The sequence below is a fragment of the Trichoplax adhaerens genome, genomic scaffold (genome assembly GCF_000150275.1).
Source record: "Trichoplax adhaerens TRIADscaffold_10 genomic scaffold, whole genome shotgun sequence".
Classification (NCBI taxonomy): domain Eukaryota; kingdom Metazoa; phylum Placozoa; class Uniplacotomia; order Trichoplacea; family Trichoplacidae; genus Trichoplax; species Trichoplax adhaerens.
In genome coordinates, this window is record NW_002060952.1 from 2,283,581 (window position 1) to 2,308,322 (window position 24,742).

The window sequence follows — 24,742 nt, forward strand, 5'->3', positions numbered from 1 at the left end:
AATTCGTAACGATTAATAGTGAAAATTTTAATTGATCACCAAATGATTATATGACATGGATAAAGCCATTATTAAACAGTAAAATATAGCACAAATAAATAAAAATTTGGATGAACTAAAAGAAGAAACTATCACTGACGGTAGTGATATACTACTGTATATACGATAGTAATGAGATCATGTATTTAATACTTTATTAATACGTCAAATAGCTTTAAGCATATGGTTGTAAATGACCGAAATGGCCATCAACATATGTTCTTCTCTATATTGTAACGACCTAGACGAGATAAGGAATAGTAGCGTTGACCAATTCTGGACAGATAGCAATTAACCCAAGACTGCAAGTAAGCCTCTGAAAGACTAAAAATGATGGCCGAAGAAAAATTAGGGGTAATTGCTATTGAATATTGCTTCATTTTCTCAGAGATAGATACCATCAATTCAATACATTCCTTATTTATGTGTTCGATTTTAAAATAAATCCAACATCGTTTTATATTCATTTAAAACTACTGTAAAAAATAAATACTCGAGGCGATAAAGCAAAAAATATTTTATTTTGGCATAATAATTACCTCTCAGTATCCCAACTCAATCTTACTATAACGGATAGATGGATTTCGGCTATGACATAATCCAATTTTACGATACAAAACTGCCTAATTGAATATCAAGGTTTATTGACTTTAAGTGCTATCTCTGTCAGTAAGAGGTAAAATAAAGTTGTAAAATCTTCACAGATCATGAATCATGCTTGAAAGGATTACTCTAGCCATAGCTAGTTTCAATATAGTAATCTATTACATGCATATATATATATATATATATATATATATTAAACAACTTAGACGATCAACAATACTACCTATATTGCAGAATTCCTCCTCTAGAAGATCAAATATCAGAAAAATTTTGCTTACTCTCCTCTATGTTCCATGATAGTATTTCTTTAGCCACAAAATAGTGCAAGTTTTTCTAAAATGCACATATTCTACCAGAATTCTACTAGGCTTGTAGTCTTTACATTAGATTTAGATTGGTCATCTATGTTCCACATCGTATTTTATTGACCACAAATCATGCCAGGTTTCTTAAGTCCACCCGTTCTACCAAAATGTATTAGTATTGAATCTCGTAGTCTTTAGATTAGATTTAGATTAGTATTTAGATGAAAAATCAATAGAATTTTACTTACTCTCTTCTATGTTCCATAATTGTCATTTTCCTTGACCACAAAATGATTTAAACTCTTTCTAAAAATCCGTACATTCTGCCAAAATCCTATTAGTATTGAACTTTTCGAGGCTTTCGATTACGTTTAAATTTTAGTTACTGTGACATATAATAAAAAGGAATCAAAAGATTCATATTAAGAGATGCTTTACTAGTACTGTCACGATAAAATTCTATTTAATGTCGCCAATTAGCCAACATTGGTGGTATGCAACTTTATATCTATACCATATATTCTATCGAAATAAGCGAAAAATCAATAGTAACATAAAAATAAAGGAAGCATGTCTCTTCTTTCTTTATATTTATTTATCAGCGTTTCATTTTTAAGAAAAATGATTACAGCTGCATGACATAAGCTTAGTCTTGATTATTTTTATTTTCTTTTCTCAGAAAAACTATCCGAAGATGTCATTTGGAAGCGGAGATCCAAACGACATTCCAGATTTAATCATCGCTGTTAATCAGCCGGAAAAACATGGATCAGGTTTAGATGCTTATGTCAGTTATAATGTCGTTACTAAGGTACGTAAATTTATGTAATAGTCATAGCTATCATTCTGTTTTACTTAAGGATTACTTATAAACTCATGTTGAATCCAACTAAGATATCGCGAATAATTTGACCTAAATACATTTATGCGTATATGTATTTAAGCTAAACAATGTCTAATATGTCACGAAGAAAATATTCATTAGCTATCTATTATAACATCCACGTAAAAATATTTCTTGGAAAAGAGAGCGTAGATATAACTAGATCGATATAAAATCATGTATACACAATTTTCAATTTTATGCTGCACAATAGCCTATCCTTTAACCGTCAAATATTCAATACTATCCAGATCATTTTAGCTTAGTAATAACTAACGATAAAACTGTTATTATAAATTTTTAAGCTGAACAGCACGTTATACATCGCAAAGAAAGTATCCACTAGTTGTCTATTATAACATCCACGGCAAGATACTTTAGGCTAAGAGAGCGTAGATACCTAGCATAACTTATAGAACTAGAATATCGTAAACTTGTGTTTATCCCATTTGAAGTGTGATATAAAACGGATAGGATTGTTTCCCTCAACCAAGACCAATAAAATACTATTAAGTAGCCATCATTCCTTCCTATTAGAAATACCTATATAGAACTCAAGATAAGATAGAGAACAGAGCGTAACCTAGTTCCACAAGCTTTACCACTATCGACTCGTTACGACTAAACTTTAAAATAGGCACGGGCTATGACCTAACAAGCACGGACATATTATCCTCTGATTGAATCGGCTATCTCAAGATTGATCAAATAAATGCTGATTATTGTCGTAAACTTTCTAGTGCTATCATTACGTAATTACTCGCCATTTTAAAAATCGATCAGTCTTGTCAAAATTTGAAGTAGCCTATATCTAATATACTTAGGTGATAAATAAATTGTTCTGAACCTATCCTTTACATTCAAAGTAGCAAGAATTCGACTAGTTATGCACCTAAATTTCTTTGCAACTGTGCTTTTAATATTTGTAGGTATGCCATCAAATTTGATTACTAGCCATCTATAATAGCCTCATTGCTACTACACTGACGTACTTTATTCTATGCAAACCATTACACCATCCAAAATAATCGAGGATCAATATTAATTTACTTGTTAAAGTTATGGTGATCTTGATTGAATTATTTAGACAACAAGAACTGCCTTTGATGCAGCGGAATATAGTGTTAGAAGAAGATATCAAGATTTCTTATGGCTTCATACACGATTAACAGAAAATTTCCCATTAGTTATTATCCCTGTAAGACTGAAATATTTATTTAAAGTATAATGTCATTTCTTGTAGAAAATGGATGTGACATCACCCAATAATATTGATTCTAAATAGTTAATTGTCGATATGTCTAGATATTTGAAATCACTTTAATTTCAGTTCTTTCCATTGCTTTCTCATTCTTTTCAATCTAGCCATTACCTGAGAAACAAGTCCTTAAACGTCTTGATCGCTTTACTCCAGAATTTATCCATTTAAGGCAATTAGCTTTAGAGAAATTTTTAGTAAGAGTGGCAAAACATGAAAAATTGACCAATTGCGACGAATTAAAAACTTTCCTTACTGCTAAAGCTTGGGTAAAGATTTTTTTCTAATATATCCAGAATAGCGAATGGCTCAATTTGTATTTACATACAGTACTTTTCCAAATAATTAGAGCAACTTGTTTTCACTCCTCTATTAGGAACTAACCTCGGCTAAAAAGCAAACATCAGGCCTCATTAATAAAGTTGGTGGTAGAATCGAGCAAGTCAAAAATTATGCTAGCTCCATCAAGATTAAAAATCGAAATATGGATTTTGTACTCATGCACGATTACGTTGTTAATTTATCCGAGAAATTAACACAAATAGATCGTATTTCTCAACGGATTAGTAAAGATCAGTCTGGTAAGTCATAATAAAGACGTACTTTTATACTTAGAACGGATAAAAAGCATACACTTGGTTAAAAATGAGTATTAGTTTGTTTAGCATTAGAAACGGTCTACATAAAATATTCTTGTGAAATTCCAACTTGAGTACCGCAGTGCTACACAGTTTTAAGAATACAGTAGTAAAAATAGATCTGAAAATCAATGATACCTAATATTAACTTTTAGTAAATATGAGCATGTTTCCTTAACTCAAATCGCTGATACTGTTATTATAGTTGAAATCCAAATAGTAGGACCAGTAGTTCTTAGAAATAGTGCGCAACAATAGTATAAGATTCCAACATGTAAATTTACAACTGCTAGACAAAATGTTAACAGGATTCCGAGACATAATTAGAGTATATCATGTTACATATGAAAAAATTCTTCAAGAAAGACTGATACTATTTTGCAATAACCTTATCGTGGTTTTAGTGGAAGCCTACTGATATTGTTGATCCTTTAGAAAATATTACTGTATTATTGAAATAATCAATAATATATATTTACAAATTTTATGGAGGCGCAGTCCTTCGCTAATATGAAAATACTAAAGTATAAAATTGGGTAATCTATCTTGATCTACAAATACGTATACATCAAGAGTACTGAATACCAACGTAATAATATTTTTATTATAAGATACCCCTAGTAGATTGAAAACATTCTGCACAGCTTTTTACGGTTATTGTTAGCTAAATATGTTTGCTCACATTATAGTTTTAGATCTTGGAAAGATGCAGTCCTCCTATAGTATTTACATATATATCAAAAGTACCATATACCTAAGCTAATGAGAACTTTCTGTTCAGCATTTTACAACTGCTGGCTGATATGCGATTATTCTTTTGATAGTATAGATCTTGTAAAGATACCTATAGTATTAAAATATCTACCAAGTTATAAAATATGATATGATATTCTATCGTGTTCAATAATTATACGTAACTATCAACATTACCGACATAATACGTGATATACAGTATTTATGTTATAAAATATCCCAAGTTCTATAAATTGAGAACATCCTTCTTAAGATTTCTAATACCTAAAATATATCTGCTCATTCGATAGTTATAGATCTCACTAAGATGCGTCCCTCTTAGATCATCAACGGCGCATCAACAATATTAGACATCAAACCTGATTTATAGTTTTTACAAGTTATGAAAAGTCTCTACGACCTGAGAGCATTTTACATAACCTTTGCAATGATCATCTGAGCTATCTCTGCTTCCTTGACGGTTTTAAATCTGATAATAGATGTAATTCTCCTATAATATTCAATATTTATGAGTATAAAATAGACATTATAACGTAATCTGTCTTGTTCTAATAGATGCAAATATTGACAATATCGTCGTATATCAAAGCTAATTTACAGTATTTATATACGATAAAACGTTCGAAGTAGATAAAAAAATTGGCTATTTAGCTGAGCTAAATCTATTGTAATTGCTATTAAAGAATCGAAGTAGTGATACCTAAATTACAGTAGAAGACGTAAAAATGTGGTATTTCAATATCGTCTTTTAGTTTCCGACCCATTATTATTCCCGTCCAATATGATAGTAAGTTAGCTTTGATACCAATTGTACTAAATAGAAATCTACACTTTAGCTAAACTCAATTTATTGTAATTGCTTTTGAAGCATTAGAGTATTAATGCCTAAGTTAGAGAACATAAATATGTAGTATTCTAATATTATCCATAAGTTTCCAACTCATGATTATTCCCATCTAATATGATAGTAAATTAACTTTTGATACCGATTGCTATAATACACATCATTAATAAAAAAAATGATGTCATTTAACGTTGCATAGACAGATAAAATTACAAATTTAACCGCAATGTCAAAATGATTTAGTTATAGTGAGAATAATTTTGCACTGCTAATATAAAGCTTTATCTAGATTGGGTTATAGTTTTCTGTCACTCAACATTAAATACTGGCGATATCATCAGTTTATAGAAAAATTTTTAGCACCTTGTATATGTTGTATGCTCCAAATTATGTAAATATCATCTTAAAACTTTTAAATTTCATATATTAAAACATTATACAAATTAGATCTCATGGATCAACAATCTGAATATGCACCTGTTTTCCTAAATTGGGCTAATTCTGAACATCGTTTAGCGGATTCGTTAACCGCTCTTTCTAAATGCGTAGACAAGAATAACAAAGCATTAAAAGAATTGGTATAGTCAACAATTTGATACTTTCTATTTCTATAGTTAAACATTTTTACTTTCTCGTAGCTGTTAAATAGATATTAATTAGATATTACGAACAAAAGTATGTTAAACTCTACAAAATTTCTTATAGGTTGAAAGCAGAGATGAAAAATTTGGTGAAAATTTACATGAATATGTATTATTTACCGAATCTATCAAAGTAATGAAGTATTATAATTAAATTAACATTTTTTTGATTTAGATAATTCTTAAATAGTTGTGATCTCGTTACTATATCTACTTTAAGCTTTCTCCAGATAACATTGTTGCGGTAGAAAACATAATTTAAAATGAATAATTCCGGTTGTTTGACTATACTTAACCAGACTACATTGAGGAAAAGAGACCGAATTCAAGTTCAGCATGACCAACTTGTCGAACAAGTAGCTAGGAAGACAGAAAATAAGCGAAGAGTAATGCGAATATAAGAATTATCTACGTCTCGCTATGGGAGATCAGTTTCTAACTAGTTTGTTAAAAAAATGTATTAGTAAAGCTGATGCCAACTAATTTACTTCAAATTACTATCATTAGATGCTTGAAAACCCAAATGCTGTTACTATCAGCACGCTTTTTGCAAAAGATACTGAAACAAATAAGCAAACACGCATAGAAAAAGTGGATTATCGCATTGATGAAGTATGTTAAAATATAAAATAAAGGCTATTCAATATTGTACAATTACTCCAAAACTATGCTATTTAGTTGCCGTAGACTTTCTAAATAGCCAAATTATGGATAAGGCATTTAAGCTCTGAGTTTAGTATCAGTATGATATATCGATACCATAAAAAGTATACGAGAAACTTGAAAGAATTAAACGGAAAATAGCGCTTATAGCCAAAGTCATTGCTTATGAATCTAACGGTATAAAATTGGTCTATAGTTAAATAAACAGGTTGATGCATCAGGAGAAAAAATGCGTGATGCCGATGATACAGTCAAGGCAGAATATGATAAATGGAATGAAACCAAACGTTCCGATTTGAAAGCGACATTTATCGATTTTGCTGATCGAAATATCGTCTACTTTCAAAAGGTGAGCCAAATAGGATAATATATGGAACAATTTGAATATTATAGCATAGAATAAGTAGAATAAACGTTTATACTCTTTTAATATGCAAATCTATTTTCGTACCATCATCCTAATAGTGCCTTAAAGCTTGGCAAGATGCGCTATCGGTTTTACAAGAATGCGATCCTAAATCAGCGAAATCTTAATATCAGTGTACATGAGTTCCTACTTAACACAAGTTTCATATTATTTAGATAGAATGATCAGATATTTATCACTTGTTGCAGTTGATAAATGAAGTAATAGTTTTTACTATTTGCCTCAACTTAATCTACTCGTATCAAATTAATCATTTGCAATTAAACTCTATGTGTTATAGTAAGTCTATGATTATCATTGCAATTTACATGGAAGATGAAATAACCATAAATAATGATAATGATAACATGATATATTGTCTGTCTGTAACACTAACTAATGAAGTAATATTATTACGAATTCATCTCTAGTAATTTAGTTTTGTTATTAATATTATTCTTTTACTTTGTGGTCTATCGAAATAAAAATATCAATCTTTCCGTAAATATCTGAGTCTCATTTCAAAGCTGTAGGAATAAGCTCATATGGCTGTGCCTATACCTGAACATGTACTTTAATTAAAGATTGGTATTTAATAGTCTATAGTCGACATTACCCTACTACTATTTTGCTTACTATATTATCGAAAACATTTTTTGAGTTTTATTTTACGGTATTCTTATAGTTATAATCTTGCCCTTCTATATCCTTCAATGACCGACCGAAAAACGTTTGTAATTGAATTTAGTGCTTTTAACGTAAAAAATCTTTTTCCTTTATATTAAAGTAAATAGGTAGAAAATTACTTTACAATTTAGGTTTTCACCAGTAGACACTAATATGACGATATTGAATGGAGTAAAAGTGAACAGCTCGCTTCTCAAAGAACTAAAAAAATTAAAAAATGATTTTCCTTGGTAATTAGGATTAAAGTAAATGAGCAATATTGTACGCGTACGTGGTTGAATGATTACCAACCTTGTTTTCAGTTGGTAAATGGCAATAACGCTTTTAACTATAGGATAGCATCGTAAAACCATGCCATCATTTTATACTGCATTCTGTGTTGGTGCCTAACGTATATATAGAGCTTACTGTAGTACTAGATCGCTGATATATCCATATCTTTCTGCATGTAATCGTTGATATCGAAATTATTCACCATTTACTTTAAAAGAAATAACTTTATTGCTTTGATTGAGAATTAAATTATAACCATTTGCTATTAATGGTATATTTATATAGTAGTATAATGTACAGTAGAGTCTTACACATACAGCAGATAATCTAGCTATGCGATCTTCGGAAGTATCAAATCACGCATGTCAAAGATTGATTCTGCTGGAAACGGAAGCAGTCTAGGAGGGTTCTATATGAAAATTAAAGCAATTGTTAAATCAGAAAAATAAGGGTAGCTATACACAAAATTTGTAAGCTGAACTTATTCACATTTTTATAAAATCTTTTTATAAAAATGACCATTAGGCAAAGGTCAAAATTAAGCCCAATCTCATGCCTATGGTCGCACAAAACGATCTAAATAGAGCATGGTATAAATAGATAACGTAAAGAAATACTGCAATGAACACACAAAATTGGAATCATTGTCACAATATTCTGAAAAATGATTGCCAAATAGATATTCTATTACATTACAATTATATCGCAGAACACATTTTAATGATATATACCTGCACTAAATGATTATCAAAGTATCAAACACTGTTTTGTATCATAACATATAATATTAATATCGATGAGCATTCATCTTTCGCTATAGTAACCTAGTTAACCTGGATAGATTTATTATATACACTGCTGCATTGTTGGTACAATCACGTAATGATAGAAGATTATTACTCATAGTTATGCAATGCATGCATACAGTAGGTTAAATTGCCCATGCAATTTTTTATGCTTTAAATTTATACGAAAGAATAGTAATTACAATATCGTCGGATATACTTATTTAAGCAGAATACTGCCGATCTCTACTTGCAAGGAAAGATTTGCTAGTTGGGTCATATTTTAGGTGATCCATTAGTACAGGAGTCGTTTGATTACCATCGCTTAAGGCCTTTTTGTCGTGGTCTTTAGGGTCGAAATATACTGCTAATTTACGACGAGAGCCAGCACTATTTGATTTCACCGTTGCCTTCGGTCTAGTCGCAGGAGGCCGAGGTGCAATGTTAGCTGGTAGTTTGTTTGATGTAGACCTTGTCAATTTATTGATATTTCCATCAGCCGTTGCATTAGTAATCTTGACTAATTCCATCTTATGAGATAAATCGCTGCCATCATTTTTTGTTTTATTGATTGAATGGAGCCTTCTAGGTATAGAGGCTGGTTTGGAAAGAGGATCCACGTTTCTACGATAAATATATATTAAATTTGTTAATTAATGACAGTGAAAAGAATCCATGCCCAAGTGTGATAATATTTTCCTTGACAGTATAAATTTCTTACTTTATTGTTTTGTCTGGAATAGGAGGTTTACCAACAGTACTTAATACCGATCTTTCCAGCTGTGTTCCAAACTTTCTCAATTCTGACGACGTTAAATATATATATTATTATGCTCCGGAAATATCGAAAGATAACGTATTCAATGTATCGAAACTGAGGTGGTTATTTTACCACTTAAAGTTGGTTCCGTTGGTATGGAATTTGTTTCATGCTGGAAACTGGACTCATCTTCTAGACATGACTTGATGGTATCAAATTATGAGTAAGTTTGAGGTAACACTTTTAACATCCTCTACACTACTAGTAGTATTTATAATCAGTGGCATACACAATGTTTTTTCTAAAATGTCTTTCATGATAGAATATTGGCTATTATTTAAGACATGAGTACTTACTTGCAGGTATTCTATATCACCTTTTAAACTTTCATATTCTTCCTCTAGCAAATTTCTATAATAATTTTAGTAAAATGCAAATAAATTATATCATATAGTGATATGCAGTGGACTTGGTACTTGTAATAGTATTTTTAAATATATCTGTCTGTTCTTCATTGGGGAAATTAGTGTATGCCCATAAATTGGTCAAGTTTTTTACCTTAAAGCTTCAGCGATAGAGTCAATATCAGTTATATTTACGCGGTCGCTGATTGATTTTACTTCATCATCCAACATTGAATTAGCAGCAGATGATCTACATATACAGCATATGGTATGCAATAGCGAGCGGTTGGTTAATTTTTACTTTTTCCAAGGTGTAAGTTGACAAAATGTTTGCCAATTATAGGCATTCTAGGTAGAGAAAAAGTCTGTTACCGTCCACTACATGATGATTGAACTACTGGTACTTCGCGATTATCGAGGCTGCTGCAAGCAGATTGGGGACGGCTTAAAGGTGAAACTTGATTTTCTGTATGATGTTAAATACAATCGTATGGTAAAAAAGGTTGCTTATATAGCAAGATCACTTCTGTATGTAAATACACGATAAACCTTTCCAAGCAGTCAATAATTACAAATTGAACATTTTTCAACAGTTTAAGCAAACCTCTCGGTTGGGTAACGTAACTGACAATATGCTTATAATCTTGTAACATATCCTGCTTGTGCCTAAGTAAGAAATTAAAAATAATGAAAGTATGAGAGATATTCGTACTATGCCGATCCATTAGCGTTAAACTTGTTACAATTATCGATAGTCTGGTCTACGATACAGATCACATTTTAATATACTATCGATTATGTTAAAGAAATATTTAGTAGGATGAAGTCAGCACAGAGATTAATCCATGACTTACGCCATATCATCTTTCTGTTTGAGTATGTCAAGCAACATAGTAATTTCTTGTTTTAATCTATTTCTTAATTCGGGAGGTTCAGGTAATAATTTAGTTGGATTTTCAGCTACGAAATGAACGAAATGATAGAATGATATGTATGAGTGCAACCATTCTAGACAACTGTTAGTATATTGGATATATCAATGATGAGAGGTTTGTATAGAATCTTACGCAAAGCACATTGTAGGTCAAGTATCTTAGAAGAAAATGGGTTGTATATTAAGAGTTTGCCTTACCTACTAAGCTATCCGTTTGTTGTCTCAAGTCACGCCATATATCTAATAGATATCCTGCCTATAAAAAACAATTGAAGATGTATAAAAATATATTATGTGAGCTTTGAGATGGTGTCACAGACTACTTCCTGACAAGTTTACTAGTCTAACGTAAAGCGCTAACTTTGAGTTGCTTCTACAGATTACTTCCCTAATTTGCCGAAAGATCAAGTAAGAATATAGTACTGCTACTATAACGCCTAAGAAGTACCCTTTGAAAAAGCTCACAACTATACTATAACATTGTTAGCAACAATACTTTCTTAAACTCTAAAATTTAGGCAACGTCGTGCCGTAATAGATGGATATTGCAGTTCTTGGGTATAGTATACCGTAAGTTACAGGTTAGACCAAGTATTAGCTAGTATTGAAATATCAATTTTAACCAGCTATTTAAGTAAATAGTTATGATACGCGTACCATGCATTTGGAGTTGCAATAGAATACTATAAATCATGGTTTGCAGACATCACTATCATGATATGACACTATCATACAAAATAGAAATACTATACTCGTACAGTTAATTCATTTATGTGATATGGACCTGTATGGTAGGTTGTAGGCTAGAGCAAGCTTTGGCGATGAAAAATACTGATTGGACGGGTTTTTATGTGGCTAGTTATCATACGCAGACTACGCATTTGGAATTGCAATAGGATGCTGTAGATCATTGTCTGCAGGTATCAGTCTCATGATGAGATTTAATATAATGATACAAGGTAGAGCTAGTACTGTATGTACAATGAATTTATTCCTCAGGCTCGTCTAACTTGGCATTCAAATATCCATCCAATAGGCTTTTATACAATTATCATACTAGATATGCCTACCATACATGTGGAGTTGTAGTAGAGTACTTTGGATAAATATCATGGTCTGCAGGCCTACGATTGGATTTATCAGATGCGTACGAGTATAGTAGGTTCTAAGCTAGGCCAAGCTTTGACGTTGAAATATCGATCAATCAAGGCTTTTTGATAGGAGTAGTTGATGTTTTGAATATATGGACTATGACTTTGGAGTTGCAATTCGTAAAATACTCGTTCTATAGAAATTTGTCGGCAGGCTTCCAACCTTACGCTATAAATTACACAACTGGCGCTAGAGAGATTGTAGCCTCTCTATCAAACACTGCAATTCGTCTCTAATGATTACAGGGTAGAAGAGTATTGAAGTTCACCAAGATTGTCTACGAACACTGGTGATCCTGTACTAAAAAGGCTTGTAACGAAGACGAGTCAATATATGGACAAAGTGGTATACTGTATGTTTTACCTCTTGGCGTATTTCTTCCACTTGCTGTGTCAACGATCGGCCGATGATGCTGGTAATTTCATCAATCTCACTAGCCGGTGCTACTGATTGAATAACTTGCCACGCAGAGCTAGCTAATTGGAAGGGTGTATTGATTGGAGAAGTCATATTGAAGTTAAATCTTGATGATGATTAGCATGATCATTATATTATTATTTAATTGATTGCGTCGATTGCTGTAGTGTAAAACTGCTGGAAAAGCGTTTTATCGCTTGGTATGTAGACACGCCATTGACCAATTTGCTGACCAAGCCGATAGTGCGATCATGCTATACAATCCAAGACCTATCGTGGATTACTATAAAGGGAAAATAGAGTAGGAATAAATGTGATAGTTCATCTTATGTCGACTTAAATTGGATGTTATTGGCGAATGGCGTAGACTGGGCTAATTAGTCCAGGTCGTTTTTAGCGCTAGCTTACTTGGCGATGGTTACTATGGAAATTTCGTCTTGATAGAAATGAACGGTAGTTACTCAGTCAAGCCAATATGGCCAATAGTAATGGCTTAGCATGGGTAAAAGTGCTTGACATTGCTAGGGTTGCTATACAAATCGTGTCATAATGGAGTGTCTTGGTTTGTAAAAGAGCTCATGTCACCCATGGTACAGTATGTATCAGTATGAAAACAGGTGTAAGCATACCATTGAGCGACATTCATTTTGCGCGCAATAGGAACTGTATGTAGTCGACAAGAGGTAAGAGGACTGGCAGAAAAAAAAACTATTTTACTGGTAAGGTTATTATTGTTCACTAACAAGATACGATGAAATGTATAGCGACATGGAGATAAAATACTGCAGACTAGGAATAGAAAGTACTGTATTTCTTGATTAAACCCAATTTAGGCCAAAGACTGTACCATTATTCATTTATTCTGCTGATGTAGCACTACATTGTACTACAGTAAAATCAGTTTCCTGTAGCAATATGTGTAAAATAAATGTCGTATCATTTCTTGGTGTTATAGTGCAAACAACACCTAAACTACGACATGTGTTTTCCATCTAGGTCTACTGTGAATGACTAGTTCGTGCTAGTTTAAAGAGCCTGTGTAAAATAAAATATCGTATCATTTCTTGGTGTTATACTGCAAACAACGCCTAAACTACGACATGTGTTTTCCATCTAGGTCTACTGTGAATAACTAGTTCGTGCTAGTTTAAAGGGCTTGTGTAAAATAAAATATCGTATCATTTCTTGGTGTTATACTGCAAACAACGCCTAAACTACGACATGTGTTTTCCATCTAGGTCTACTGCGAATGACCAGTTAGTGCTAGCTTGAAGCGCTTGTGTAAAATAAATGTCGTATCATTTCTTAGTGTTATATTGCAAACAATGCCTAAACTACGACATGTGTTTTCCATCTAGGTCTACTGTGAATGACTAGTTCGTGTTAGTTTAAAGGACTTGTGTAAAATAAATGTCGTATCATTTCTTAGTGTTACAGTGCAAACAACGCCTAAACTACGACATGTGTTTTCCATCTAGGTCTACTGTGAATGACTAGTTCGTGCTAGCTTGAAGTGCTTGTATTGCTTGCTTTGATGCAAGCGTTGATGGTCAGCATTAGTCAGTATCCTGCAGGTGAAATCGAAGAATAAGTTAATAACAGGGGTTACTATACTGAAGAGATTTTCTCTCTTTTCCTAGTTCCTGACAAAGATCTTATTTTGTGTATGAAATAGGACACATATTGACATTGTTGTTTGGATGGGGATCTGTTAGTGAAAGCGAACGGCTATTTTGCTTGGAAAACAACAACAATAATAACGTAACCTAAATTGTGTAAAATAGATGTCGTATTATTCCTTGGTGTTATACTATAAACGACGCTTAAATTACGACATGTGTTTTCCATCTAGGTCTACTGTGGATAACTATTAACTAGCGCTTGTTTAGCTTGCTTGATGCATGCGTTGGGCGTTGCTATCATACACACGATAGGACGCACACTCAATCACAATCTACAGTGTACTGTCGACATGACTGTCCAAATGTCCATAGGAAAGCTTGCATTAGGATCGAACAGACGCCGGACCAGATCAGACCAGACAGAAGCAAGAAAGGTCGTTGATTAGTCTAAGGTAAGAAGAGAAAAATCTATCATACACTGGCTAGTACAGTAGAACCTCATGGGAATCTGTGTCGTGTCATACTTTACCATCTTGCACCATCAGCTAAAACAGTTAAAGATAGGCGCTAATGGTAAAAAACAGTCAAAGATAGGCGCTAATGGTAAAAAAATAGTCAATGATAGGCGCTAGCATGATCCACTCGATCGCGATCGCTTCTCTACCACTGTGAGACCGGACGGATGGAAGAAAACAGTCAATGACGGACGGGCGTTAGTACGGTACACTGGGTATGGCTGTGGGACCGGACGGATGGAAGTAAGGTCGCATCGACTGCAGGAGTCTGAGTGGGAGTTGTATGACAGTACGATTTGACACGGCTAGGTAAAACACTCTATTTCGGGCGTTAGTATGAGACACTGGATAACGATCGATTTTCCACGCCCTGTCGGACCGGACGGATGGAAGCAAGGTCGCATCGACTGCAGGAGTCGGAGTTGGAGTTGTATGACAGTACGATCTGACACGGCTAGTGAAAACATTCTATTTCGGACGTTAGTATGAGACACTGGATAGCGATCGATTTTCCACGCCTGTCGGACCGGACGGATGGAAGCAAGGTCGCATCGACTGCAGGAGTCTGAGTTAGACTAGTATCAATGTACGATCTTATACGGCTAGCTAAAACAGTCAATGATGGGCTTGAGTATGAGACACTGGATAGCCTTCGATTTTCCACGCCTGTCGGACCGGACGGATGGAAGCAAGGTCGCATCGACTGCAGGAGTCTGAGTTAGACTAGTATCAATGTACGATCTTATACGGCTAGCTAAAACAGTCAATGACAGGCTTGAGTATGAGACACTGGATAGCCATCGATTTCCACGTCTGTCGGACCGGACGGATGGAAGCAAGGTCGCATCGACTGCAGTAGTCTGAGTTAGAATAGTATGACTGTACGATCTTACACGGCTAGCTAAAACATTGAATGACGAGCTTGAGTATGAGACACTGGATAGCCATCGATTTCCACACCTGTCGGACAGGACGGACGGAAGAAAGGTCGCATAGACTCCAGTAGTCTGACTGGACGAGTCTGAGTTCCAAGTGTTGAAATCGCTGCGCACTCTTGGTCAAAAGAGTGTTTCATGGATATTGGTATCCGACACAGTATAGCCGAGTCGATTGGCCCACCTTGGTATCCTACACACACTAGCAAACGGTACCAAGTGGAGCAACGACTAGGACGGCTGGTCGGACAGGACGGACTGACTGAGTCGACTCAGTCAGTTCATGGGTTGGTGATTTTATCCAGTCCACCATCGTCAATATTTGTTGGCGATTTCCTGCAGGTTCTTGGTTGATTTTTCCCACTCTTCTATTCGTCTCTATTGGATAAGATTTTAGTTGATCGCAGGCCGATAAAGCCATTACAAGATGGGGCTGTTTGAAGAGAATTTTTGGGTAAGAAACGATAGTATTTGTGGTGTTGATGATTGCTTGCATCACCTTGATTTTCGACCGAGGGCCTTGAGATGGGGTTCCAATGGGGGGGGTAGCTCAAGACTTGATTTTGCTTTCACTATGGCATGCCAATGGCCAACTATTTCTCCGTTCGTCTTTGCCTAGCCATGGCCAATCCACTTTAAATCAAGTCTTTTTCTACCCTTGTCCATGCTAGTCCAAGTCATGTTGTTCTCAAAGGGTTGAACAAGATGGAAAAGTGAAGGGGGGTTCGGCGATGAGCCATCATCAACGCATCGGGTAGGCAGGCAGGGGCAACCCCCAAAAATTGGATCCTATAGCATCGCGGTCATGGCGATCGGCATGGAGAAAAGGAACAACATTGCATCAACCTTGTTACTGTAGTCTAGACGATGAGCAATCGGCTTTCATCATAGTACATACTGGCCATTTTGATCCCAATATTACGACTACGACGACTTGTAAAAATGCCACCGCTGATTCAACTTCAATCCGCTTTGGACAACAACGTTGTTTTGCCATCCATCATGCCATGGAGTATTGAATTGGGGGCAAGCTTGGCTTCCTTTGGCGATGATCATCTATTCAAGTCGTCCACCTGTAAAACCAACACTATTCTACTAGCAATCAACGTCTTCATTTCACTCATGTTGAATGGTGCCAGTCATAGATCCGTCAGGGGATCATTCCCTTCAATTTTGCCACCATGATGTTGATTGATAGTCAAGAAAATCAAGACGCAGATCAGCCAGTTAGTTTAGTCCGCTGGATCCATGATGGCGTGGTGTCAAAGTAAAATAGAAAGGAAACGAATGATATCCATGGGTAAATCTCCTTCCAATTCCAGTAACAGTCTATCATATAAACTAGTTTGATTTCAATCATTGCAATACTATACATGATCGAGCTACCATTGGGTCCTTGCTTTCAACGGTCCAGCCATCATCTTGATAAACAAAATCAACTGGCAGACTTGTTCATCCTCTCATTTTACGCTATGGACGACAGTTGATGGCGTAAAAGGTAAAGAAAAATAATTCTTTCCCTTTTCAACCTTGCATCCAATTCAAGCAAGTGGATGCTAATTTCACCTTGACCACGATCCATACATAATCTGCTATCCAATCGTTTTTCTTTCATTTCATAGCCATCATGTTGATTGAGTACTATAAACACGCCGGCTTGCTACTCCGCTCCATAGCCTCTACCTTAGTCGAAGATGAAAAGTCTTCTGAAATGGATATCGTCGGATCCCTAGAACATGGATCGCCTCCTTTTCCATAAAGACAACAATTACTTTCTTGACAGACTAGCAATATGATGGCTAGTGGATCCTATTTATTGATATCCATCTTCATTACCCTTTGAACGAGAACGGATTCAATTCTTTTCTCGCCATTTGTGTCATCATCAACATCATACGGTTTTAGTCAATTCAATCATTGCCCATGAGAGCAAAACAAATCCCCTTTACATGTCCATCAATCGATCTTTCTTCTACCATTGCCATCATCATCCCATACGTGAAGAAGGAAATTTCTCCTTTACTCCATCATCATCGACGATCCTGTTGGATGTATATCGGGCGATTCTTTTAGCAATCTCCTGATGGACGAGATGACGAGTAGAAAATTGAAAAATAGAAATGCCTCAACTGCTTGATCTGGCCATGGATAATTTTACTGCTTGATGGATCGACGATCCATTGGATGATTTTTCAGTCTTGTTGATGCTATCCTTGATGCCTATATTACTTCATGTTGCTATAGCCCATTTGGTTGTTTAGTGATCCATTGAGTCAAATAGATCGACTGCTATTTTGCAATGTGATCTATGCTTCAAGTAGTCCAACATGATTGTGTCATTGCTCGTTTTCGTCTTGCAATGGAGCGATCGCTAATACAAATTAGAGTTCGATCAAGACTTCTGAATGTTTGATAGCACTCAGCTTTCAACTAGGATCGATGGGATTCCTTCCTTGTTGCTCCCTTTTCCATGATGGTCAAACTTACTTCTTATTGAATACTGGATAGATTGATCAATCATCCAAATTTCCATCGGCCTTGTTCAAATCCACTGGCAATTTCGTTTTGAACCACTTTTTGTAATTACATGTCAGCGAAAAATAACTTCATTCCTGGATGGACTACCCGATCGCCCTTACTATATAGTATCCTCAAAATTTTCATCAGCCCTGTTGATTCATCCTATAGTTTTGTCTTCAACAGCTTTTTGCAATCATCAGCCCTAAAATAGTCTACATCCATCAGAAGTAGCACCTTAATATGCTCCTGTGCTCTTATGGATTGCTGGATTGACCAAGCGATTGCCCTTGTCAAGTAGTAGCGTGAAAATTTGCCATCGATCTCATTCAAACCTACAGCATTTAGTTTAGTCTTGATTGCTAACTGACCAAGCGATTGCCCTTGTCAAGTAGTAGCGTGAAAATTTGCCATCAATCTCATTCAAACCTACAGCATTTAGTTTGGTCTTGATTGCTAAATTGACCAAGCAATCGCCCTTGTGGATTGACCAAACGGTCGCCCTTGTAAAGTAGTAGCCTGAAAATTTGCCATCAATCTCATTCAAACCTACAGCATTTAGTTTAGTCTTGATTGCTAAATTGATCAAGCAATCGCCCTTGTAAAGTAGCAGCATGAAAATTTGCCATCAATCTCATTCAAATCTACAGCATTTAGTTTGGTCTTGATTGCTAAATTGACCAAGCAATCGCCCTTGTGGATTGACCAAAAGGTCGCCCTTGTAAAGTAGCAGCATGAAAATTTGCCATCAATCTCATTCAAACCTTCAGTATTTAGTCTAGTCTTGAATTAGAATCTTTTGCCATCATGTCAATCAATTTCTTATGAACATTAACTGTCAATTATAATCTTGATTATCTAGGGCGAAAAGTATGCTGGCTTTGATGTATTGTACAATAATATGAAACATTGCCGCAATGCCAATCAAGTATTTGGTGATTTCTTGAAGGAAATGTAAGTGCAAAAGGCAATAGAATACTAGAGACATTCGTTAGGAAAGCATTTCGCCCTGTTCTTGATTGATTTTTAGACGATTCTACTACATTGGCATACACATCGTGTGCAATGACAATAAAAAATGTTGATCCTAGTACCAAAGTTATACAGGAATAGTGACATGGACGTTCATTAGGATAGAATTTCACACTATTTGTGATTGATTCAATTTTATACTGTATCCGTTGAATGCAATCCAAAGTTCATTAGAATACACATCGAGTGGGGAATAGGCCATTCGTTAGGAACGATTTTCAATTGACTCTGGATTAACTTGATACCATATCATTGGATAGAAGCAAAATCAAGAAATCGATCCTAGTACTTTAGCTTAAATCATTTGTCCATTTTGCTTTTGTCATCGACAAATTGTTGTCTGGCATTAATCTACTTGTTATGGCTTAGTCATGTATTGAATTCAGTCATCATCTTGTCTATTTACATTAGTGTATTAACTTGAATATCAAGTTGAAAGATTTTCTCTTTCTCTTGATCAACGATTACCAATGCTCTTGACAACATGATTGTTTCCCCATATTGATTAGCGCGTAGGCAAATGGCCTTTCCTTTGCTCTACCACGCTCAACCATCGATTACTTAACATGGAATAATCCATGGCTAAACAGTTGTTGACATCTCGCTTGATTTTCAACTCAGTGTCGGTGCTATTTTTCACTCTAAGCAGCCTCGAGTACAGCGAAACGAGGATGGATTTCATCGTCTACTTTTCGCATGTCGACTTTCTTCCACTCAATGCAGTCGCCAGCAAAGCGAAACACTGACCGATTTCGTCGTCTACTTTTTTATTCAATGTCGACTTTCTTTCACTCAATGTAGTCTCCAGCGAAGCCAAAATACGGACTGGTTTTTGTTGTCTACTTTTCCATTTACAATGTCGACAGTGTTTGATCTACTAAATGCAGTCTCCAGCGCTACCAAACAGTAGTTGATGTCATGATCTACTTTACAATTCCATGTCGATCTGAATAATTCAAGTCTGTCGATCAATGACAGGGCAACGTTTTCTATTTCATATTGATTTCTTGCTGTGTTCTACAATAAAAATATTGACATTTGCATTGAATTACGATTGACAAGATTGTCTTTTCTAGCCCCGTATCCAAGTCAAAATAATAGCCAACTTTCTCTACATTAATTACTAAATGGCCGAGAAAAATTAACCAATTTTCTCACCTAACTGAAATTATGATTGAATTGAATTGATTTTTTTTTTCTCACTTTTTTGGGGGTCGCTATCGTCTGCTAGATCCGTTGCTGAAGACACTTTTGCTAAGGCATTGATGAAAGTGGCTAAAAATTATGCAAATCATAATGCTTTAGGGTAAGTCTTGCTAAAGTGTAAAAAAAATATCCTGCTTATCGGTAAATCAAGATGGAAAGACCCATGATCCCACTATTCCTGGCTCACTCGATAATAATATTGTTGGATTCATAAATTTAAACTATCCACTACATCTATTTACTTGTTCATTTTACTTGGATTGAGTAGTAAATGAGTTCATGAATAGAATCTTTGCAAAGATGAGCCAATTGGATGGCAAAAAAATTCATTTGAATCTTAAAGATGACAAGTAATATGGCTGTGCTTTGTGGAAGGAAAAACGTAGGCTTTCGCCTACTGAATGGGCCATCCTATCCTAGCTTAGTAATATGGCAAATTTTTCGCTGGATCTTTTTTACCTTGACGTTATTACAATCATATTTCCCTTTCCATTACTTCCCTACGCTGATGATTTTTCCCTTAGCAGACTACGCGCCTTTCTGTGCTCTTATTTTCCATAAATTGGACTCAAACCCTGCAACATAATAAATTTATTAGCTAGTACCTATATCTAGATAATGATTATTTTTTCCATCAATCTTCTCCAACTCTGCAGCCATTAACAATTTAAGAGTTCATACAGCAGGATCAATCCACCGATAATGCTATTTTTTCAATCAAATTATAGAACTTTTCAACCTGTCTTCAACTACATACGCAAAAGCACCGAAAACGTATCCAATTTATATCAAGAAGATGCTAGAAAAATGCAAGATTTAATCAAGGATATTATAAAATGTGGTGAAACTTTAAAAGAAAAATATAAACTAGTAAGTTGTGCAGAAATCTTTCGAAATTTTACCACCTAGCTACTAAATAGAGTAGACACTACAACATCATGGCGGTAGGTATCACAATCAATCGAGTTATTAGCGGCAACGAAGGATATCTACTGTAGGCCTTTAGTGTGTGTGCCTTTTTGCAACATAAATTCTTACTCCTGTTAAAGAAATCATGTAGTAATGTACCCCTATCAAATAGTCCAAACTGAATAAGATTAGAGCAATTCCATCGCGACGATAAACCGTGATCTAACAGTACCTCCATCTTGACCTAGGCGAAAGACTCAGTTGCAAACACAGCTGATGATGTTCAAACATTGCAAATTTTAAGTGCAAACATATACAAGGTACAATTTTTTCCAGAATATTATTAAATTGATCATTCGGAGATTTCCATGTTATACTTACCCTCAAATTGGATGTCTGATTTGATATTAAAAAAACTTGTATTATACAGGCTAGAGATATCTATCATGGACGCGAAAGCGAAGTTGAAAGACTACGCAGAGAGAATGCTACCACCAAAGATATCGATAAGGTTTGTAAATTATATAGACGCCAAGGCTGTCTTTGATTAAGCCAACCATCTGATCTGCTATATAGCGATATCCTCGATATTCTATTATCTAAATTACATTCATTTTTTCCATAGATGCTTTCAAAGGCAAAGAAAGCAAGTAAGTATAGTCTTTCCTTAATAGTATCGTAGACTACCTCACACTTTGCCATGAATCTTACTAAACTTGGCCACCTTTAATAACACGTCTTGCCTTAGGTGACGATTATAAGAATGCATTGGATAAGTTTCCACCAGCTCGTAAAAATTTTATAACAAAGTTTACAAAAAGTTGTGGTGTAAGTAGTAGGAGGAGATAATGTTGCTTTTTTATTTTGGCCATTTCGTTTCTTGATACATCTCGGCATCAGTTTTTGCAGTCTACTAGGTAATATATTAAGTCCTTGCCCCTTCTCCTTTTTGTAGGTATTTCATTCCCATGAAACTTTTCATTTAGAAAGAATGGCAACTTTGGTCAAAAAATTTGTAGAATTACAATCTTATTTTACTTCAGTTGTTCAGAAAGTTAGTCTAATCACTTTAGCTGATGAAATTTATATTATCATTGATAATGAACTAGACTTTATTCAAAATGGATAAATTCTTACTGGTTTTCAATGTACCTATTTATTTGCTATAGGAAAATGATAGATTAACTAAAGAATTAACTTCGATGAGAACGGAAAATCTTCTACAAATTTTCGTTGATAGCAAGGGCACTGGAAATGATATCCCAGGTAACTTAAATTGAGAATAGCCAACTCTTTTTTATTTAAAAATTAACCACAATCCTGATTCATCTTGTGTTTCAGTTGATATCCCATTCGAAAGTTACAAAGATAAACCTCATGAAGATAGCGTGCACGACTATAACCGGTCACATTCCAAAGAACCAACGAAGGATGATAGCAAAAGTAAAATTAAGAATGAAAAATAGTACTGTATTTACGTTTTTAATTTTGCTCTCTCATTCTAAATTTTGGCATATTGTTCAATAAAGGTCATCTGTTTAAACTCAATTTTAAAACGAAAAAGAAGAAGGTAGATAGGTATGGTATCCGTAGTAAATAGGATTTTTCCTGTATGTACTAGAAATCTTCATTTCTTTGATTTTTATTTTGCCGTTCATATACAGAGACTCTACAAACGACAATTTGTCAAATAGTGCTAACGATCAAGATGAGGTATAGTTGTCTCGAAATATTAGATATTAGGATATCTAGATATATTGGGTATTACGGTACGTCACTATTGGACATAACTTTACATTAAAACATTACAAATTTCTATATCTCAAGGTTACAACACCAGCACCTGTTGTAGACGAAGAAGGATATTCTATTAGACCAGACGATATTTTTGATCGCGGCGCAATCCATATCCGTGTATAATTGATTATATGTATTTTGAAAGAATGTTCAACCTAATAAAATATACTACTATATGTATACGCGTATATATACTGTACACGTTTACGTATACATATACCTATACATATGCTCGAGTCGAGGTTGAATACAAATTGTTTGTAGCTTTTCTTCCTTAACCTAATTCACAAAAGGCAACCGTTCAAGATAGCGATTCCTCCTCTGATGATGGTAAGATAAAAAATTTGTATAATGCTAACTTACAGTACAATCATAAAGTGCTACGCTCGATAAAGAAATATGCTATGTAAAACATAATTATAACAGAAGATGACAAGAAGAAAATTCATGTTAAGATAAAGCCTGTGTCTGGCGGTCAAACCAAAAGTCAAGTATCTGTTGACCAACTTAGGGCTATTGGTAGTTCTCTATCATTATCATCAGGAGTAAGCACTTTGCCATTTGAACTTTGTAGATTATGCTCTTGCTGTTCTTGATAAACGTTTAGACAACAATTTCTTAATTATTGATACATAGGTCCGAGCTGTAAAATCACCAGGTGGTAGTGCAGGTACCCAGAATATTATTTTAAATATTCATGTATTACAGTACATAATGATTCGATAAAATATAAAATGTTGTTTGAAATAACATCATAAAAAGCGTTGTAGCAAACATGTTGATACATCTGTATTATATTCTCTTAGCATGTAGTACGAATTCGACACCAGTTTCAGAAAAGAGAAATCTGTGAGCATACTATTTGGATTTATTTTGTGTATTCACACATAGATGTATAATTATTGACTCTTTTTATCTATAGATCAAATCTACTTATGCTAGATGAAGATGATACTGATAATTCTCCGTCTTTACTGGCCGGTACTAAGATTGGATTACGTAAGTTTGTAAAATAATCAGTTGTTTTATCACCAATTGTCTCATCGCTTGTTTACTTTATCATTATTTAGCAAAGAGAAAAAGTGTAGATTCAACAGCAAAAATTGAAATTTCACCGCCAAGCGTAAGTAATATACTTTCCTCTTATTAGCAGATGTGTTTAGTTTATTGAAATACTTGATATTTGGTCTCAAAATTGAAGTATTATAATTATTTTACAGGATGTAAAGAAAGCAACTATCCTCAATAGTGTTTCTTCACCATCTGAAAACCCTCCTCCTCTACCTCCAAAAGCGAAAGATCGGAATTCTATAAATGGGCCGTTATTTATTGCAGGACCAACTTCGCCAACTTTGGATAAATTACCTCCACCACTGATGGCATCCAATGTTAGAAGCTCTACTATTTCTATTACCCCTTCTGGAACAATTCAGTCTATACCACGATCGACTAGTGATGACCGAGGCCCAAGGAATGAAGGTTCCTCCCCATCCCTTTCTCTAAAAACCTTATCAACCGCTATTTCAGCAACTAGAAGTGCCTCCATGCCCGCTAGGACAGAAAAATCAGCTATTATTGCTGTTGCCCTTACTGAAGTTGTTAATGCATGTTTCAAACCTGATGATAGGCAAGTTACGAAATGATAAATGACAGTGTCATGCTAATTTTATTATATTAATAGTAAATTTTATAATACTTAATCAACTATTCATACGCGTATATATCAATATATATATAATTATAGTTGTCTAGTAAAGATAA

At 34.6% G+C, this 24,742-nt stretch overlaps 3 protein-coding genes across 3 annotated transcripts; 2 read left to right on the plus strand and 1 right to left on the minus strand.

The window, feature by feature from the left end:
- Window positions 1-1,644: 1,644 nt before the first annotated feature.
- TRIADDRAFT_29364 (uncharacterized protein) lies at window positions 1,645-6,997 on the plus strand (the record flags this gene model as incomplete). The annotated part of the gene is made up of 8 exons (XM_002115292.1): window positions 1,645-1,761; window positions 2,921-3,031; window positions 3,199-3,360; window positions 3,468-3,672; window positions 5,774-5,904; window positions 6,032-6,100; window positions 6,267-6,353; window positions 6,827-6,997. 8 exons carry the CDS (start codon window positions 1,645-1,647, stop codon window positions 6,995-6,997), a joined length of 1,053 nt encoding a protein of 350 aa, XP_002115328.1.
- Window positions 6,998-9,005: 2,008 nt separating this feature from the next.
- On the minus strand, window positions 9,006-12,541 carry TRIADDRAFT_59404 (uncharacterized protein; the record flags this gene model as incomplete). Its single annotated transcript, XM_002115416.1, has 10 exons — window positions 9,006-9,405; window positions 9,503-9,584; window positions 9,674-9,743; window positions 9,898-9,952; window positions 10,100-10,195; window positions 10,318-10,411; window positions 10,550-10,611; window positions 10,800-10,905; window positions 11,078-11,135; window positions 12,395-12,541. 10 exons carry the CDS (start codon window positions 12,539-12,541, stop codon window positions 9,006-9,008), a joined length of 1,170 nt encoding a protein of 389 aa, XP_002115452.1.
- A 4,160-nt stretch (window positions 12,542-16,701) lies between these two features.
- Window positions 16,702-24,624, plus strand: TRIADDRAFT_59405 (uncharacterized protein; the record flags this gene model as incomplete). The annotated part of the gene is made up of 19 exons (XM_002115293.1): window positions 16,702-16,746; window positions 18,900-18,991; window positions 20,301-20,375; window positions 21,004-21,145; window positions 21,433-21,504; window positions 21,615-21,695; window positions 21,810-21,834; window positions 21,933-22,012; window positions 22,140-22,238; window positions 22,354-22,450; window positions 22,526-22,627; window positions 22,714-22,762; window positions 22,849-22,897; window positions 23,275-23,311; window positions 23,408-23,526; window positions 23,618-23,651; window positions 23,924-23,980; window positions 24,052-24,104; window positions 24,202-24,624. 19 exons carry the CDS (start codon window positions 16,702-16,704, stop codon window positions 24,622-24,624), a joined length of 1,731 nt encoding a protein of 576 aa, XP_002115329.1.
- Window positions 24,625-24,742: the final 118 nt, after the last annotated feature.